The sequence below is a fragment of the Trachurus trachurus genome (assembly GCF_905171665.1).
Source record: "Trachurus trachurus genome assembly, chromosome: 1".
NCBI classification, from domain to species: Eukaryota; Metazoa; Chordata; class Actinopteri; order Carangiformes; family Carangidae; genus Trachurus; species Trachurus trachurus.
Window position 1 is genome coordinate 4,204,436 of NC_139891.1, and position 15,381 is coordinate 4,219,816.

The following is a 15,381-nucleotide window of genomic DNA, read 5'->3' on the forward strand; positions in this document are numbered from 1 at the left end:
AGTGACTGACTGTTTATGTTTCAGAGTTTGGATTGATGGAAGGTTCAGCAGCTCCACAACCACGAGGATATTCACATGGAGCGTTTATAAGAATTTATACTGTTCACAGTCCATCAATCATTTTCACAATCACCATATATGACTCGTACTGTGATGCATTACAATTTACTGTGCCATCATTTGCTGCATCACCCAGCCCTATAGCTTGGTAGGACAGGACACACCATTGTGTGTGCTGTTATAACATGTGCATCACAGTCACTTTGGATGCAGTTTATGTACGTTATTTGTTTTCTCTGGCGTTTTGAGACACCTGCTATGGCAGATGCTCATGCCATTTTCATTTTTGTTGTTGTATTGCATATCCACAAATTCAGCTGCTGTAAATCATAGTAAGTAAAGGGAAAAGCTCATCGCAATAGCTACTGTATGTAAGGCTATTAATATCCATTTCACCTGCAGCATTCCAAGCTCACTGCAAAAACTCAAAATCTTTCCAAAAATATTTGTCTTGCCTCGTCTCAAAATGTCTAATTTCTAATAAAAACTAATCTCACTTAAAATAAGACTCATTACCTTGAAAATTAACTTGTTTTCAGATAATTTTCACTTGTTTCCAACAAATTTTCACTTGAAAGAGTAGAAAAATCTGCCAGTGAAAGCATGTTTTTTTATTTTAAGTATAATGCGATTTGTTTTGACTATAAATAAGACAAATATTCTCGGTAAGATATTTGAGTTATTGCAGTGCTGTCTGAGTACTTATATTTTTATTTAGCCGCCTTCTTTTTTTGGTTAGAGTGCATGCAGTGTGCATCTATGTCTGGATATTGTATGTACATACTATGCTCTTCATGACTGCAGCTTGCACAAAGAAACGGATGAGCCACTTGAGAAAATCCAGAAAGCTGGATACACTGCCTCAGTAAAGGGAAACACAAAGGAGTGGAACGGGTACGCTCTGTCTGCCACATTATAGAACGTGGCCATGCCCCCATCACAATCCAACAGCACACCTACACGCTTTGGATTTGGATTGGCCAGCACGGTCTCACTGCTGTTATGCCAAGCTGACAGCTTGACGTTGAACCACTCGACACACCAGGACTGGGCGTTGCGGCCCAGACGACTGGTGGGACCCTTGCGGTCGATGCTACCGTACGCTAAGCCAATACCAATAAAGTTGTTGCTGCTCAGTCGGACTTCCCAGTAGTGGCGCCCACTAGCGAACCCCTTAGAGGTGAGCACCTGGGAGCAGACAGCAAATCGCTCAGGTGAGTCGGGGTAGTTGACGTGATCCTCTGCCACAGACGCCTTTTTGAACTCCTCACTCAGTGCAATTCGCTTGTGGGCGGTCCTTGGATCAAAACAGAGCACTGTGCCATCTAAAAGCAAGGAAAGACCATTCAAATAACAAACCAAGTGGCTACTTCACATTACTCACATGAGAGAAAGATCTCCTTCACTCCAGCACTTACATTTCAGAAGCTCACTTCTTTTTTCAGCAGATGTTATGTCTGGAGGAATATCTGTCGTTTCTGCAACACATCAAGGCAAACAGTCATTTGACAGCAGAGGGATGCAATAGATTAAGAAACACATCCAGAGGTCATGTGGAGTGCTGCTGCGTATGTGAAAAAACTGTATGTTTTGTAGATCCCTCAGGAAAGATGTACTGTACCAGGTCTCTGGTTGGGTTCACCTGCTGGAGGACAGCCTCTGGTACTGTCACTTATATCCAGGAGGTTTTCCATTGACTGGATTTTTTGTCTCAGCTTTTCTTCAGCTGATTGTGGAGGTTTCTTGGTTTGTTCTAAAAGAAAAAAATGTGGTTGTTTTATTGCTGATATAAAGATTCAGAGCTGTTAAGGCCTGCAAGTACCTAATACTTTTACTGTATTTTATTGTGTATATCTGTTCTGTATTTCGTTTGTTTTGCTTTGTATTCTCGTCTGCACTGTAAATGAGGCTTGCATAAGTGTACTTACGAGTTTAAATAAAGGTAACTAAACTTAACGTATAACTAGAGATGCCTTTTTAGTTTTTATTTCAATTTTGCTTATTTAAAAAAACAAAAAGAGAGAGAACGGCATGCAGGGCTGTGTGTGCAGCCAAGGGACGCCGTGAATGTGGTGACGTAGGGACGAGGACTGTTATGGTGCGTTCAAGGAAACTCGTATTTTTCCGACCGTGAAGTCGTACCAGTTCGATCTGGTACGAGTTCACCGGTCGGAAGTTACGAGTGGCCGTTATAGTGACTTTCACCGGTAAAACAGGTCGGAAAAACACGAGTGGGTTGCCTGAAACGCTACAAAGTCGTAAGTTGTGACTTGAAGCTGTAATTTACGATTTCAAAAGCCTGCCTGGAACGCAGCATTAGCGAAAACGACCGGACCACTTACTTCTGCTTTAAGTGCTCGATGAAAAAAAAAAAAAAAAAAAGTGAAGATTCTAAACTTTGTGAATATGGGATGTATTGTGTGCATTAGTTTCAATCCGATCTACCTAATAAACTGGTCAATTTATCTTAAAAACTGGACTTTTTCTTACTTGGAGGTCTCTTCTTTGGGCCTGCTTTGGGTTGGGAACCTGGACCTGGACTGTGAGACCTGGGAAATCTGGGATTCCCTGGAGGGTATTGTGACTCTGAAACAGGACCAGCATTTTATTCTTCCACCATCATCACCTTTAAATTGGTTTTATTTTTTTGATACACATCACAAAGCATGTGTGCTGGAAAAATTAACATACCAGATTCCTGGTGAGGTCCAGGTCCAAATCCGAAGGCAGCTCCTCTTTCACCTGAGAACATGCGATACAGTCATCTAGTCATCTTTTTCTTTTTTATCTTTATTTTCTTACTTAAAACAATAACCCCAATCATCTCCACCCAACACCGATCCAGCACCGATTACAGGAATATGAGTTCATTTGTCCATAGCTATTGATTAGATTTGTATTTGCACAAATCCACACATGACACAGACTCACCAGATGTGTTAGTGCCAGTGATACTTTCTGCAACAAAAGTGAATATTATTGACTTCACTTTACCTTCTTGAAGAATCGGCAGCTTCTAAAACATCTGCTTGATAGATAAATGTGTATATATAGTAAATATTCACCTTGTTTGATCATTGGCACTCTGGCCTCAACAGGCTGTTTTAAGACTTCTGCCAGGTAATCCTTCAGGGCAGCAGCAGACATCTGTGTTGCCAACACCTTCTTGGAGTCCAGGGTGATTCGAGGGGTGTAAGGCTCGAAGGATATAGCTTGGGGCAGGGTGAATGATGCCTGTAAGGGGAGGAACAAGCCGTACCATTTTATAATGTGGAATATGGCAAAAATGGTAATTTATCTCTCACTGGAATAATTAATAAAGTTGTTTTAGGAATATACTGTTTCAACCTTTAAAAAAATATTATTTTTTTCCAGCAGACCTGCAAATATTAAATTAAAAAGTCAATTAAAAAATTAACTGAATTCATAATCAAAAGCTTTCAATTCAATAAGGATTGAACAAATGATTTTCTCCGGCTTATTTGTCAGATGCATAGGGCATGGATATTCACTACACAGGCATAGGGGGAAAGAAACACTTCCTGTTGCCGTTTCGGTCACCCAGCAACATTGGAGTGCAGTATTGCGCTGTACCCCATGGCGCACATGGAAAACACTGCGTCCTATGTGAAAAGAGCTGAAGATGCCTGCCACATATGAATTTTAGAGTAAACTGAGCTTATTGATTTTACTTTAAGGTTCAGGACACTTAGTACACAAGCAAAACAAATATCTTGAGTTGTTTTGAGAGTATGGCCTGATCCGAGTGCTAATTAGGCTGTCTCACCTGTAGGAAGGCCAGTGTTTGGGACTGACTGAGAAGACTGTGGATATCTTCTTTAGCTTTACTCATGTTGTCTATGTTGTCAGTGAACTTCTTCATGAGAGTCCTTAGTCTGGTCTGGCCACTCTCCAACTCTCGATCCACTGCAATCAGAGCATTCTGCTCATCTCGAGTCAACATGTCGCGCATCTGCTGGTAGTCAGCTGCCACAGCTTTCTTCCTGTTGGTGGCAGAGTCCTAGTGGAGAAGATCCATGAACTCAACATTAATGAGTCAAGTGAACACAGAGGAAATCTATAAAAGTACAATGTTGTTTTAAATGTTAAGCAAACCTCAATTGGTGATGAGGATGGCTTCAAAATGTTTAACTTAAACAAAACTTGAGTTTTATTTATATGACAAGACAACCTGTTACTGTACATATGACAATGTGTTACATACAGTATACACCCCCCCCAGCCCTAGTCTCAGCATGTCTCAGCAGCCAGGATGAAGCAACCTCATGCACAGTGGCTGCACATTGCAAATGTCCCTGCTGAAAACTTTCTTGGCTCCTGCAAAATCTACCAGATGTCTTTCTATCAAAGTCTACAGATAGGCTCAACTGTGAAACCACAGCACTCCAAAGTACACCATAACACTTAACCAATCAGAGAATGTTAAGAACCTAGGTGTGGTCTTCGACTCAAACTTAACCTTTGAACACCACATCAGACATATTAGTAAGAACGGTTTTTATCATCTTAAAAATATTGCCAAAATGCGTCCATTTCTGTCACAAGCCTAGCCTGACTCTCGCCAGACCCTTGTAGTTCCGCAAAGCTACGCTGAGCTCCACACAAGGGTCTGGGACTGCTCCATAGGCGATTCATTTCAGAAGGCGGGGCCTTGTAAAAAAAATCTTGTATGTGATTGGATAAACCACTTGTCCGTTATCTTGAAAACATCCTTGCCACCAATAAATGCCTTCAAAACCGTTCTCTGTTCATCTTTCAAAGAATTAATATTCGATAGATTCGACAAAACAGTTGAAATAGCAGAATCAATGCCAACGCACGACTCCTCACTGCGAGCCGCCATTGTTGTTTGACTCAAACAGTCGCTTCAGCGCTACGTCACACCTCAGAAAGTCCCGCCCGGCGATCCTGATTGGTTCATTATTTTTTGCTCCGGGGAAGAAGTTTGCATTGGCCTCGAGTCCAGACCCTTGTGTGAAGCTGAGCGTAGCGCCTCTGGTGGAGCTTTGCGGAACTACAAGGGTCTGGCGAGAGCCAGGCTATCACAAGCCAACACAGAGACACTAATCCATCATGCTTTCATTACTTGTAGGATTTGCAATGCTCTTCTTTTTTGGTCTTCCTAAAAAGAATATTGCACCATTACAACTACTCCAAAACTCATCTGCATGTGTTAACTAAGTCCCTGCATTGGCTACCTGTATACTCCAGGATCGACTTTTAAGATTCTTTTATTGGTTTTTAAAGCTCTTAATGGTCTTAGTCCTTATCTATCAGATTTGATTTTAACTTATGAGCCATCCAGAACTCTCAGGTCTTCAGATAGAGACCTTATTAATACCTAAAGTCAGAACTTGTTATTACGGCCCACGACTGTGGAACAGCCTTCCTGAAGACCTGAGAGCAGCTGCAAATGTGGACATTTTTAAGAACAAACTTAAGACACAACTTTTTAGCCTGGCTTTTGATTTATACTTTTGATTTTTACTATTTTTCCTATCCTTTTATTTATCGATTTTTATCGTTTATTTTTTAGTCTTAACCTATTTATCGTATAGTTTTAGTTATCTTTATTATGTTATTTACTTATGCTAACTTTTAGTTACTTTTATTCATTTGGTTTTATCCAGTCTCTGGTGTTTCCTCACAGCAAATTGTTAAAGGGATAGTTCAACATTTTGGCAAATTGGCCCATTGCCATAATCGCTATAGTCATAGCAGTAGGTTCGTTACCTTTAATTGTCGGTGTAAGCTATTTTTAGAACGGAGGAGCGGAGCGGCAGGCTGCTCAGAGCTACGCTATGGAGGCTAAAGGAATTTCTTGGTTTTCCTCATCAAACTCATCAAATACACAACCCAACAACTCCAAAACGCTGTCGTGGACAAGTTGTGAGCTGCACAATCATCACGCTATGAGATAATAATGGAACGTTACGAGACAGAGTTGTTTTAGAGGTAAATTCATGCAAAACCGCTGATGCGCGTCGCGTTCAGGGACAGTTTTTCAGCAAGCAGACTCTGTATTTACCTCGAAAACTGCTCTGTTTCGTAACGTTCCGTTATTATCTCATAGCGTGGTGAATGTGCAGGTCACAACTTGTCCACGAAAGCGTTTTGGAGTTTTGGGATTTTGTATTTGATGAGTTTGATGAGGGAAACCAAGTAATTCCTTTAGCCTCCATAGCGTAGCTCTGAGCAGCCTGCCGCTCCGCTCCTCCGTTCTAAAAATAGCTTGCACCGACAATTAAAGGTATCGAACCTACTGCTATGACTATAGCGATTATGGCAATGGGCCAATTTGCCAAAATGTTGAACTATCCCTTTAAGGGTAAGATAGCGCTTCAGTTGCCTTCTTTCAAACTATATATGAAAGTGTGTGTGTGTAGTTGTGTAACTTTGGGTTTTAATTTTGCTTTTGTTGTGTCAGCTTTCATGGTGTGAAGCACTTTGTACTACATTTCATTTGTATGAGAAGTGCTTTAAAGTCTGACTGATTGATTGATTGATTGATTGATTGATTGATTGATTGATTGATTGATTGATTGATTACTTTTCCTCGAAGTGAGCGCTAGGCTGCTGTGGATGCTCTACCAGTCTGTAGTGGCGAGTGTTCTGTTGTGTGCTGTGGTGGCACTCAGACTTGTAGCAGCAAAACACTGCAAGAAGCTAGTGAGGAGGGCAAGTTGTGTGGTGGGGATGATACTGGACAGCGTTGATGGAGATGTAAACAAAAGAGCAGTGGAGGCGGCTTAAGAGCATGTTCAGCCACAGATGCATTCAGCCACTTATCTAAAAGCTTTTAGGGGGCTCCTCCCTGGCATCAGACTCCATCTCATAGTACATGTAGACTTTATGCAATCATGTTTGTCTCCGGGCTTCAAGGGCGCTGGTCCCCACTAGTAGCTGTTTGTTTGGATTAAAGTACAGAGCATTTCAAAACAAACTTACCTTCAACTTGTTCTGCGCCTCTCTCATCTGACTGAACACATTCTCATTTTTCATGATCTTCCCATCCAGCAAACCCAACTGGTTCCTCAGGTCAGACTGAACAGAGAAACATGACACAGTTAATTCCAATAGAGGCACACACCCAGTTGGCTGAGTCATGGTCTATTTTCCACATATTACTAGGATTCCTGTAAACTTTGAGCTTAATATGCATTTGTCACATTAAGTGTATCAAACCTTTATTAAGCCTGCCCGAGTCCTCACTAGTAGAATTTCTAAATCACCGCTATAAAAAAAAAAAATGGCCCCATGGACTCAGACACAAGTGCACAAGTCACAGACACAAGTAAACATATTGCATGTGGAAACCATTTGTGTCAGCAATTTGGACAAATAGTCGTTGGTAGATCTCACAATAATGAAGCCTACCTAGTTTGGGAACAGCAGACACACTTGGTTTGGCTTTTTTTTTTTTTTTACACACATTGCAGGCAAATTGCAATGCAAAAGAAATTGGTAACACTGGAATCAATGTTATGTCTGTATGTATTTGCTTTCTATGTATAAAATATGTCCCTTTGTATAAATGGAATGTGTATACATATTGTGTGTACATCTGCATGCAGGTTTTCCTAAGATGCATTTTTTGTCCTGCACCATTGTTAATCACATGACCTGTCCTCACTGGTTCATGTCTGATGAAGGGCAGCTCAATAAAACACAACACACACCTCTTTCTGTCTCCTCTGCTCCTCGGGGGAGATGAAGGAGCAGCCTTTGTGCACATGTTGGAGGCAGAAGCTGCAGATCGGACGGCCGTGGTCGCTGCAGAACAGCTCCATCAGCTTGGCGTGGTCCGGACAGATGCGCTCCAGCAGGTCACTGACCACGGCGGTCAGCTGGTGGAGACGGAAATTAGGATTCTCCCGGTGGGGACGCAGGTGCTCCTCACAGTAGGAGGCCATGCAGGTGAGGCAGGTCTGGGACGCCTCCGCATCCATACACATGTCACAGCGGATGACTTTCTTCTCCTCGGCTTTCTTCTTCTCCTCACTCCTCTGGCTCGCATCTCTCTTGTTCGACCTCAGGGAGAAGGTCTGCACCACAGTGCTGAGGACCGTGTTTTTCTTCAGCTCCGGTTTGGTGGGGAAGTGGGTCCGACACTGAGGACAGCTGTACGTCTCCTTCCAGGTAGCGAGCAGACAGTCCTGACAGAAGTTGTGTCCGCAGGGGGTGGTGACCGGACAGTCAAAGGTGCTCAGACAGATGCTGCAGGTCAGCTCTTCCTCCAGACTCATCAGAGAAAACTGACTCTCCTCCGTTTCGGCCATGATGAGAGCTGAGGCGAGGCTGCGAGGGAGAAACGAAACTTAACTGGTGAAGTGCACGAAAACGAAACTAGAGTTTCTCTTCCTCCGCAAAGTGAGATGTCATGCATATGTCGACGGTTTAATTAAGTCTGACGTATGATATTGACAAAACAGCAGTGATAATGACAGTAATGCCAGTGACAGTGTACAATGTAAACAAACGTTTCAAAAGATTTGAGCGCGACGCACGAGACTGACGTTCAAATCAAAGATTCATGCATTTCAATAGACGAGGCAGGGTTTCTGTCGGTAAAAGGTTAAAATATATTCACCATAAATGTCCCACAATACCTTAAGTCCTCGAGCGTACGGTAAATACGAGGTGAAACACTCCAACTCAGCGTTGCCGGGTGACCTGTCTCTGCTCCGGGAAGCGATTGAGTTGATATCAAGAGTTTGTCACCGGACGCGTCATGTCCATAGGGGTCATGTCCAGTCCCAGCAGGGGGCGTGTCTCCCTGAATGTTTGATATCTGGATTTATATATTCTAGCTATTTGATTTAGATTTATGACCAGTAATTTAATGTTGTGTAATGTGAGGATAATTTATATTAGGAGTTAAACGTATTCGTCAAAGCATGCCACAAAACGCACTTCAAAAAACAATACACACACACACACACCTCGCCCCCTTTACCTAGTGGTTTCTTCCACAAGTTGTGAGTTTGCTACCTCAGGTGAACCTGTACTCTATCATGTCCGCGAGACAGAAGCGCGTGACTTTGAATGAAGCTAATTACTGAACCTACAAACAGCTGTTGAGCACAAACATTGATTACATTAATTTTTCATTCAAATCTCATTAAATTAGAAGAACACAACTAGGTCAGCAGCATGATAGTCAGGAAACCATTGCAGGTGTTAAAAAGTGTGACATCATTAGGTTATAATAGTGAACATTTTCACTATTATTCTAATTGCTTGATTTACAGAATTTTGGGTTTTCATTAAGCCATAATCATTACAATTAAAAGACTTAAAGATTTCAAATTTAAATTTTTGTCATGTCTGTTTGTAATGAATCTATATAATACATGCATCACAAAAAGTTAGGGATATTCAACCTTAGGGTGAAATTTATGGGAAATGTAAAAAGGTCATGCTATGCTGATGAAAGTAGGTAATTTAAGTAGAAATAGGTAATTTCTTCATCTCAAACACTGTATTGAAAGAAGCAACAAAACATGTCCATAATGTCAATAGGACGTCCACTTGTCTGTCTTCTGTCCAACCTGCTGATGACACTGAGCTCAGTGGACACTTCCCTCTGACAACATCCTATCGTCTGAAGCCTCCACATGTCCATGTGCTGTTGATGGGCTGTTATACAGGTGTGGTTTTGGTCTCATGATGTCAGAATGTGAACAGCAGGATGAAGAGGACTGTTTCAATACAAACTGTCATTGAAGCAGAACATTTAGTGGTTGATTCATTCATGGATCAGACACTTGTTGTGATGTTTGTGGTTAATCACAAACAACATGTTATGTTGTTATACTGAAACACTGAGCAGTTGGACATGTGCATTCAAAAGCTTAGAGACGGTCACATGAAGTTCAGGTTAGAGTGCATTTTAGGTGCATTCTGAAATTTCATCCAAAAGCCCAATATCCCTAACTTTTTGTGAGTAGTATGAGTTTCACTATTTGAATTGAAATACTAAAATAAATGAACTTTTCCATGATGGCCTAATTTATTGACATGCACCTGTAAAGCATCTGCTTTTATCTGTGACACCTCCAACTTCCCTTCACATGAAGCCACTTTCAGAGCAGCACTTTTACATAGGTACAACAGCAACATTTTCCACTGCAGCTGCACACAATGAAAACCTGGAGGGTTCTTTACGCGTCTCTGCTTGGTTTACAAATGACCCACCAACAGTGGAAACATAAAAATACTTTTTTTTTTTCTTTTTTCTTTCTTTTTTTTTTTTTTTTTTTACAAAGGCTGTGTTTTTGAGGTGATTCATTTGTCGCTATATCAATTAAAACATTTCCCCAAGTCTAAGGTAATTTGTGTCTGTGACTTTTCTCACTGTGAATACAAATGATTGACCACACAGTGTTTATTGAGGAACCCTCTCTCACAACACTGTTATTGCTCACATTATGAGACACAGGGGGAGTGGGAGGGGGTGGGGTCTTCAGTCCATATAGTAGAAGTAAAGAGGAGAGATGCTGAAGGTGTGCAGTGTTGGGACTTTATGTGCAAGCTTCTCTGTCAGGAGTGTCTCCTCATCTTCCATGCTGGCTGGGTGGGGCAGCTGTTCACAGGACGCGGCGCACAGTGGGAGATGTTCAGACGTCTGTGGCGGGTCGTCTGAGCCAAGCACATGAACGGTTGCTGGGATGTCCTCGTGAGGAGCCTCCACCAACCCTGTGTGTGTGAGTGGATTCTCCGCTGTGTGTGTGTGGGGTTTCAGGGCGGCAGAAAGCTTCCTCACTGCTGCTCTCAATGGGCGCAAACGCACATTCATCACCTGCTCTGTGGCCTCCTCAGGTCCAGATACTGACGCTGCAGCACAAACAAACCAAACACCAATCAATTCACTGAGACTTTAAAGGTGCATGCTGCTAAAACGTTTTTGATACCAAGAATTTCTAATGTTGTTTCTAATGTTCAAATTTCTTTGTTTGCAAAGATAAACCCTGAACCTTTCAGCCTAAGTTAAAAGGAAGTGCTGAATGTCACTGTTATTCTCCTAGATGGCTACGACAGCGCCATTGGCATCCTTAAAGCAGAAGTAAGTGATATATTTGTGTTAATATAAGTCTTAAATAGTTATATCTTCCGACAGCAATCACTTACATAGAGTGTTTGGTCTGAATCACGGGTCTGTCAGTCCCTCTGCTCTGCTCTGAGCCGAGGAGAAAACATTTCTCGTATCCTACAGTTTTTATCCAATGAGGAGAGAGAACGGCATGCAGGGCTGTGTGTGCAGCCAAGGGACGCCGTGAATGTGGTGACGTAGGGACGAGGACTGTTATGGTGCGTTCAAGGCAGCCCGTAACTCGTGTTTTACCGACCTGTGAAGTCGTACCAGTTCGATCTGGTACGAGTTGGAAGTTGGGTCGGAAGTTACGAGTGGCCGTTATAGTGACTTTCACCGGTAAAACAGGTCGGAAAAACACGAGTGGGTTGCCTGGAACGCTACAAAGTCGTAAGTTGTGACTTGAAGCTGTAATTTACGGTTTCAAAAGCCTGCCTGGAACGCAGCATTAGCCAAAACGACCGGATCGCTTACTTCTGCTTTAAGTCTCATTTTCATCCTTCTCCAAGGAACCTTGGTGTTATTTTAGACATTGACTTTAGGTTTGATACGCAGATAAGCACTATAGTCAAAACAAGCTTCTTTCAGCTAAGACTGTTAGCAAGAGCAAAGGCATGTCTCCCAAGAAGCGATTTTGAGAGAGTATTTCATACTTTTGTTACATCACGTTTAGACTATTGTAAATCGTTGTTTGTTGGCCTAAACCAGTCAGCACTGCGCTGTTTGCAGGTGGTTCAAAATGTGGCCTATCCCTTGTATGTTTATTTATTTATTATTATAATGCCCATGATTAAAGGGATAGTTAAATATTTTGGCAAATTGGCCAGGATAATAACGGAACGTTCCGAGTTGTTTTCAAGGTAAATTCATGCAAAACCGCTGATGTGCGTTCCCGGCAGGTTTTTTTGGCAAGCAGTCTCTGCATTTGCCTCTAAAACAACTCTGTCTCATAATGTTCCATTATTATCTCATAGTGTGGTGAATGTGCAGGTCACAACTTGTCCACCAGAGAGTTTTGGAGTTGTTGGATTGTGTATTTGATGAGTTTGATGAGGGAAACCAAGAAATGGAGCTAAGCGAAAGTTCAGAGAGGAAGACTATCTCTTAAGCACAGCCTCTCCCGAGCTCACCCTCTATCTTCTCGCTCCGCCCTCTTCACCTAATTCATCCAATCACAGGCCGTCATCTCCTCTCTCTCCTACCAATCAGTCTCTAGCGTCAAATTTAAAAGTGTCCCCTTTCTCTGCTTTCCTCCCGCTGTCATCCAGCAAAACTCTCAGCCCACCTCCACCCCTTCTCCATCTCCATCTGATGCCGGCCATCTTCATCAGGATCTTCGACTAGGAGTCTACCACCACCAGTGTCTAGGCCCGGGGGGGATCATCATCTTCAGATGCAAGCTATCACCCATAGATCAGTACTCCACGATGATTTACTCCCCGGCGTCTAAGCGCCAAAGCCTATTTGTACGCACAATAAATGCAATTTAACTTTTCAGTCTGACTCTCTTTTCCTTATTAGTCTGTCCTGATTGAAATACCATTAGCCTCCGTAGCGTAGCTCTGAGCAGCTTGCGGCTCTGCTCCGCTGTTCTAAAAATAACTTGCACCGACAATTAAAGGTAACAAACCTACTCCAAAGACTATAGGGATTATGGCAATTATGGGCCAATATGCCAAAATGTTGAACACTATCCCTTTAACTATATTGTTTTTTTGTGTTTTTTACAACTATACAGCAATTTGGTCAACTGAGGTTTTTAAATGACGCTTTATAAATAAAATGTGACGTGACTTGACTGTTATTCGTTGCTTCAGGGGGAAGTTGTTTGCCTCATAACTGAAACCCAGTATTTCCTACATGGTCACATTTCATCTAGTTTTTGTCACATCTGACATGAGAACAGACCGTGACTCCCCTTGTCTTACCTTCAGCCATGGTGCAAACCTTCCTCCTGTCTCTCTTCATCTTTTTGCCCTGGACATGAAAACAAACACATCAGACTGATACTTGCAGCGTCTAGTGCAATGATGTAAATGTGGATGAATTATTTTGGAGTGTTGTGTACTTACATAGTTGTTTTTGCATGACCACTCAGGGAAATGCTGAGTGTGCAGCTGCTTCTCCTGTTTTGCTTGTTCATAATACTTGGCCTGCTCCTCCTTCAACAGGTTCTTCCACTGTGGGCACACGACGAGACAGCATTAACGGACACACACAAAGCCAATATAGTCCATAATATGCTTGTGCCACAAATGGGTGGAAATCCTCTGTTTCAATTTAGAAATGTTCTCTGGTCATATGACACTGAATAAAATGTGAACAAACACAACAGAACAGAACAAAAATGACGGTAGTACAGCTGTGAAGATTTGGACAATTTTAGAAGAAAAGTGTTAAACACTGTTCGGTGTGTTTGTGTGACTCGGAGCATCTCAAACACAGACAGACAAAAGACACTCACCCTCTTTCCGAGGACAGTATTTGCAGCAGCCCCAGTGATGTCCAGCTCAGCATTCACGCTTGGCGCCTGCTCCTTCCTGAACAGCATGAAGGCGTTGGGTGGCTTCTTAATGTATAGCCTCCCGTCATCTGGCTGCCTCTCATACTCATTTTTTATGTCGGAAACATCATGAGAACATGGATCTGCTCTGCATCAAAATGTGAGGGAAGAACAAACAACCAACAACACTGAGTCACGAGCATGGCAGATACATGACCCAAGGCCTGTAGGCAGTGAAATATAATGCAGGCTGTGATTTGATAGTCTGTCCTTTGTTCTGCTCTTCCAGTAAATCAGGCTGACTTACTCATCAGCGTTGCTTGGAGAAGCAGTTGGAACAGAAGGCTTGAGCACTGGCACGTTGTCACACTGGAGACACACACACACACACACACACACACACACACACACACACACACACACACACACACACACACACACGCACGCAACAGGTGATTAGACGAGCTGCATCATCAGCTGTTTCACATGTCGTCCACCAGGTGTCAGCGGTTCCCCTCTCTTTAAGTTGCAATAACCTGTGGAGTCAAAACACACATCTGAGTACAGCAGTGTGTGAATCAGGAGGATGTTGATGTGATTTCTGCTTTGTAGAAACAATCTCTACTGACTTGCAGATCTCAGCTGGGAAATATTAGAACCTCCGCTGTAAGCACACTGAGGCCAATTTGCCCTAGAACACTGTATAAAGAAATAATTTAGGCCAAATGCTGGAAATTTGAGGTCTGCTTTTTGAAAAATTTCAAATCCCTTGTGAAAACACTTCTTCAGTCATGAGAATGAACTATTTTGGTGCTTGAAATAGGATATGAATACAGTAATAATAGATAAGTGTAGAAAACAAGTCTAAAATGAAATTTTGTAAGATTGCTTTTTGAGCACAAATGTTGTCATTCTGCCATTCTATTTTCACCAAATGTCTCAAATGTGAGATAAAAGAAGCTGATTATTGACTTCAAATTACATATAAAGCTCATAGCGTGCACGTGCAGACCTCAGGATGTTTAAATGACTTGATGAACCCCGGTACCTTTCTGATCATGTGGCCCCCCACCTAACGGCTGTGGCCCTAAACAACCGCATAGAGTGTTTATGCCAGCGGCCGGCCCTGCTAGCAATGGATGGCAATGCTGGAAGATCACTAATGTGATTTTTATGAGGGGCATGTGTTCACATGTAAGCAAGCAAGCAAGCAACCTATATTTATATAGCACATTTCATTCCATGTGGAAGCGCAATGTGCTTCAAAGTAAAAGAAAACTCACATTCAATTTACATCAGAGGACCATCAGATGCAGTTTACCTGCCCTCTCAGACATCTTCACCAACCGATGCAGGGACAGAGCAACCTGCATCATGGGAGACTCCACCCACCCTGTACATGGACTGTTTTCCCTCCTGTACAGCAACTTTGGTTTGCCCATGACTGCTCCAACACATAAACCAACAGTCTCTCTCTCTTTTGGCCTCATAGATGTTTGAATAGTCTCACATTCAAACATGAATTTTGAATTATGACTGAATCACTAATTGATCATCAGAGCCTTATAGTTCTGTTGCATGGCTCAACACATTCAGCTTCAACCAGTGATGAATGTGTTCTGACTCAGGTGTTGGTATTCTGACTGATACATCTCTAACCTACCTGTCCCTGGCTGTGAGCACCTGCCTGCCTGCCCGGGTCACC

The 15,381-nt window shown here is 42.4% G+C and overlaps 2 protein-coding genes across 4 annotated transcripts in view; one reads left to right on the top strand and one right to left on the bottom strand.

The window, feature by feature from the left end:
* Positions 1-11,196, top strand: part of dgke (diacylglycerol kinase, epsilon) — a 36,899-nt gene extending 25,703 nt beyond the window's left edge. The window contains exon 12 of the transcript XR_014595757.1: positions 11,142-11,196. The gene's annotated coding sequence lies outside the window, so the exon portion shown is untranslated. The remainder of the gene's footprint in view (positions 1-11,141) is intronic.
* On the bottom strand, positions 290-8,790 carry trim25 (tripartite motif containing 25). 3 transcript variants are annotated; one of them, XM_083977829.1, is made up of 11 exons: positions 8,691-8,790; positions 7,761-8,379; positions 7,030-7,125; positions 3,848-4,081; positions 3,126-3,294; positions 2,992-3,018; positions 2,752-2,802; positions 2,551-2,646; positions 1,682-1,813; positions 1,479-1,538; positions 290-1,385 (listed from the first exon to the last, which is right to left on the bottom strand). In XM_083977829.1, the coding sequence occupies exons 2-11, from the start codon at positions 8,358-8,360 to the stop codon at positions 853-855; spliced, it is 1,998 nt and encodes a 665-aa protein (XP_083833955.1). In that variant the 5' UTR covers positions 8,361-8,379; positions 8,691-8,790; the 3' UTR covers positions 290-852. The 3 variants fall into 3 exon arrangements, with proteins under 3 accessions (XP_083833955.1, XP_083833956.1, XP_083833957.1); XM_083977830.1 differs by having other exon boundaries at positions 8,672-8,759; XM_083977831.1 differs by lacking the exon at positions 2,992-3,018.
* Positions 11,197-15,381: the final 4,185 nt, after the last annotated feature.